The sequence below is a fragment of the Frankliniella occidentalis genome, unplaced genomic scaffold (assembly GCF_000697945.3).
Source record: "Frankliniella occidentalis isolate FOCC.00 unplaced genomic scaffold, Focc_3.1 Scaffold1, whole genome shotgun sequence".
Classification (NCBI taxonomy): domain Eukaryota; kingdom Metazoa; phylum Arthropoda; class Insecta; order Thysanoptera; family Thripidae; genus Frankliniella; species Frankliniella occidentalis.
In genome coordinates, this window is record NW_026267131.1 from 168,461 (window position 1) to 173,254 (window position 4,794).

General features: G+C 50.8%; 1 protein-coding gene across 1 annotated transcript in view; it reads right to left on the reverse strand.

Moving 5' to 3' along the window:
• The window catches only part of LOC113216036 (obscurin), a gene marked incomplete in the record, with an annotated part of 21,190 nt that extends 16,446 nt beyond the window's left edge, over nt 1–4,744 (reverse strand). Inside the window, 7 exon segments of the mRNA XM_052273410.1 lie at nt 2,013–2,303; nt 2,384–3,080; nt 3,167–3,345; nt 3,423–3,544; nt 3,836–4,143; nt 4,226–4,401; nt 4,551–4,744. Coding sequence (XP_052129370.1) covers nt 2,013–2,303; nt 2,384–3,080; nt 3,167–3,345; nt 3,423–3,544; nt 3,836–4,143; nt 4,226–4,401; nt 4,551–4,633 — 1,856 coding nt within the window.
• Between the last annotated feature and the right edge of the window lie 50 nt (nt 4,745–4,794).

Consider the following 4,794-nt stretch of genomic DNA (forward strand, 5'->3'; position numbering starts at 1 on the left):
TTAATGTAATGCCTGTCTTGGGGGTGTATATTGCCGGTAACATTTTTGCAGTGTTTACTTTCCTACTTGAATTTTTTCTGCCAACCGAAATAAAATATTGTTGTATATACACGCGGCGAAAACCTTAAAATCAGTTCAATAAACACTGCACTGTACACTACACTGAAAACTATTGTCGATATAATTGGCTGGCCTTGCCTCTAGCCTCGTCCCCTAAACAAACATGCAGTTCTCGTTAAAATCCTCAAAAGTAAATATACACAGGCATGACAAAACGTATGCCTAAAAATCGGACAGGGAGGGATGAAAGGGGGGGGGGGGAGGAGTCCAAAATTTGCCAAAATGGGGCACGATTCCAAGTCCATAAGGAGGGCAACAAATTTACTGGCAGAGAGGGTATCCGTTCGTCATGGCGCCAAAACATAGTCTTGGAGGCCTGTTGTAAGCGAACGTCAGAACAGAGCTACCAATAATGTAGTACAAAGATATCTAGTAAATAATAATAATAATTTGAGTATTCTTTTTTACACAAATTAGAGAATGTCGAGGGACCTTTGAGGAAATTGCCAAACCAAGTTTGGTGACATTTGAAGATCATCAAATTTTGTTATGAGAGTTACAGCATTCTGCTATTTTTTTGTTGATATCTTTAATCAAAGGGTAGTAAACAAAAATACAACTTTTTGCCATATGTGTTTTTGTGAGTTTTAATCTATACCACATCTTAAATACACTATTTAGGCCTCAACATTTCAGAAATTTATGTCTCCTAAACCGTTTGAGCTACAGAGCCTAGATTTGGAGTAGGGGAGAGCGGGGAGGTTTGAGGAACTCTTGAGGAAATCTGAACTATACAAACCTGACATTTTGACAAAATGAAGGTGGCATTAGTATGTATCAACCTCAGTGTGTAAAGCGCGTTCCAATGCGTTGTGTTTGTGAGGAGATATAGCCAATTCCTCATACCACCCCGCATTCCTCAAGCTACCCCGTGCACGGAGAGGTATGAGGAACGCCGTGGGGTAGTTTGAGGAATGGCCTTTTGCTCTTCGTCAATGAATCGCATAGTATCGTGCTTTACAGCGTCAAGGCATTGCCCGCTTCCCTTCACTGAGTCAAAATTGCACATCTGTACCTCAAATAGTTTCGAATTTAGAGCAAAAAAAAACAAAACGTTCCTCAATCCGCCTAAAATATGGCCTTCCAGAGGGGCAATCCTATCGGCCACACCGTATAGCATGGGCTGGCCTATCCTCAATCCACCCCGTGCAGGGCTTCCTCAAACTACCCCGTTCTGCATTGATTCATTCAAATAATCCCTAAAAAAATTACGGGGCGTTGTATCATACCGTCCGGCACGGCAAAATAAGCAGGAAGCATGTCTACTCTTCCACAAAAGGCCCCATCGCATCAGCGGCGCTCCTTAATATCGAAATTACATAATTTATAAGGTGAAAAAACTCCCGTTTTGGGTGCCAACTTGCCTATTTTGACATTCGTAGATTAAAAAACGCACCAGTTTACTCGCAGCTCTTACGTATGAGCGTTTTTGAATGAAGGCACATTAGGACAATTTAGTACTCAACGGACGGCGCTGTCAGTGCCCGCAATCAAAATTTGTAAGAAGTTCCTCAAACCTCCCCGTTCCTCAACCTTCCCCACTCTCCCCTAAAGTCATGCTTCAGAAATCCCTTTTAGTTTCGAGACAAAAGACAAAATCGGTGACACATTCTAAAACCATGGTAGCCCGGTAAGAGTACAAATTGAGTACAATTTGTTGAACTAAGTACAAATTTTGGTCGAAACTGGGCGGTGCCTGCTTGACGGAGCTCACTGACAGACTGTCGGCCGGTAAGCGCCTGCCAGTTAGGCAACACGCGCGCACCGGTGTGTTGCAACGCAGATGTTGCCTACGCTGCAGGCGCTCCCACCGACGACAGCCCAAGCGCAGTCTTCGTCGTCGCTTTAGTTTACTCTTAACGTTCCGTTGCAAACAAACGGCACGTACTCACCAGGTAAGCACCGGCGGCGGGTGGCCGACGACCTTGACCTCCATGCGGACGGGGAAGCCCTCGACCACCTTCTGCGGCAGCAGCTGCGCGTGGAACATGGGCCTGCGCTCGCGCTCCTGCACCGCGGCCTCCGCCTTGCCCTCGATGGCGCCCAGCTTGTTGGCCACCTTGACCGTGTACACGCCCGCGTCCTCGGGTCGGGCCGCGTCGATCAGGAGGCCGACGTGGCCGACGGGGTCGTTGATGAAGTTGACCTCCTTGGACGGGCGGATGGCGTGGCCGTCCTTGAACCTGAGACAATCGTGAGTGTCAGAGGTCAGAGGGAAAGAAACATTCTCCTTACGTGACTTCCAGAGAACTCGTGTACTTACCACTTGACCTCCGGCACCGGGAAGGCGGTGACGAGGGCCTCCAGCTTGAGCGGCTGCCCGGCCTGCACCGTCACGTTCTCCAGCGGCTGGGCGAACTCGGGCGAGCGCGGCTTGGGCTTCACGGCCACGGCGCACATGGAGCCCATCTCGCCGTTTTTGTTGTATGCCACCACCTTGTAGGCGCCGCCGTCGTTGTGCTTCACCTCGTCGATGTTGAGCTTGACCGTGCCGTCGGGCAGCAGCGTCATCTTGACGTGCGGGTCCTTGGGGTCGATCTCGACGCTGTCCTTGAACCACTTGGCGCTCGGCACGGGGCTGCCGTCGATCTTGCCCTTGATCTCGAGCGGCTCGCCCTCGTCCACCTCGATGCACTTGTCGAGCGGGATGGTGACCATGGGCGGCGCCTGGTCCATGTTGAGCTGCGCCGAGGTGCGCGCCTCGCCCACCATGTTGGTCGCGACGCACGTGTAGCGCGCCACGTCCTCCTTCCACACGTTGCTGATGGCCAGCACGCTCGTCACCACGCCCTCGATGGACGTGTCCACCGTCACGCGGTCGTCCACCACGACCTCGAGGTCGTCCTTGAGCCACGTGATCTTGGGCTTGGGGTCGCCGTTGACGCGCACCTTAAACTCGACGGGGCTGTCGTCCTTGATGATGCGGTCGACGAGGTCCTTGAGGAAGCTCGGCTTCTCGGCTTGAAGGGGCACACGGGGTATTTTAACATATAGCACTGGACGAACGAGGTGGGGAAAAGACAGGTCGTGGTTTTGAACAACTCACTGTGCAGGCTGAGCTGCGCGCTCTTGCTGGCCTCGCCCTGCGAGTTCCTGGCCGTGACCGTGTACACGCCGTGGTCGTCCGTGGCCGTGTCGTTGACGCGGAGGGTGAACTTCTCGTTCTCGCGGTCCTCAAACACCTCGAAGTGGTCGTCAGCCACGATGGGCTTGTCGTCCTTGAGCCTGTAAGAAGAGGAGCACAAGGTCGTACACCGGCGCGTGTGCTGCAGGCATGTCGCACTCGTGCGAACACAACGTACCACTTGACGTCGGCGGCCGGGTTGGAGTGGATGACGACCTCGAACTGCGTGATGGTGGTCGGGATTCCGGTCTTGTCCTTCATGCCCTCGATCTCTGGACGGAGAATGATGTTGAGCAGCGCCTGCCAAAAATACGACAAGTGAGGGATCGTCCAGAAAGTGCGCAAGTTTATCTCAGACCTGTTCGTCCAAGTACGGAAGCTCGGCGCCTGCGAGACTCCGGGTAGGCCAGCCCGCAGTACACGCATGCACTGCAGGAACGATTTTGCCTACCTACCAGGCGCCATGCGAGGCACCAGAGGGTACAAGGTTTGTAACGGCATATGACAAACGTACTTTCTGGATAATCCATTATTTCAAATCGTTTCCTCAAAGGTATCTCCTTTGATCTCTTTCCAGCGGAATATACTCACACTGCTCTCCACGGAGCCGAACTTGTTGGTGGCCTTGAGCGAGTACTGGCCGGTGTCCTTGTGGCGCGCGCTGGGGATGGTCACCGAGTACGTGCACTCCTTGAGGTCGTCCTGGATGAACTTGGTGTCGCAGTTGATGATGACGTTGGGGTCCTTGTCCGGCAGCAGCTGCTCACCGTCCTTCCACCACTTGATGTCCGGCACCGGGTCACCCGTGATGACGGCCGTGAGCACGGCCTTCTCGCCCTTCTTGCCGGTCGTGTCTTTGAGCCCCTTCTTTAGGATGGGCTTGCGCAGCTGCTCCACCGCTACAACAAATACCTTTTTCTTTTAAAAACAAAAATTATTTTCAACGATACTGTTATTACTTTTTTGAAAAAAAAATCTTACGGTTCAGTTTTAGGTTGCACTCGAGGTCCTGCTCGCCGAGCCTGTTTTCCAGGTGAATCTTGTAAACACCCTCGTCTTTGGGGATGAGAGTGTACGGTACCGTTAATTTGTAAATTTCTCCCTCCTCAGAAACTTTGATGCCTTCGCCGTTCACGACTTCCTCGCCGTCCTTATACCTGCATGAAGAGTTTGTGAATTTCATATCAAAGATTTCAGTGTGTTTTTATGGTAAACAATATACGTAAAGTTTCAACTAGATAAACACTAAAATGATACAAAATTATGTTCTTGTTATTAATCCTTTCAAGTCTACACTATCCTTTACCATGTAGCCACTGGTTTGGGCTCTCCGATGCACCGAACTTCGTAGATCTTGGCTAGCGACTCAAAGATCGTAGAGTCCTGCATGTTGTGCTTAGTAACCACCGGTTTTGCTGTGGAAATGATGAAATAGTTAGCCAAACCATCGTTTGTGGTTGTTGGAATTGGCGAGATGCTGCTTGCTTGTGAATAACGTTGATGGTTGAAACAAATTTACTGTCAAAGCAAACTTAATTTCTTTTTAAATA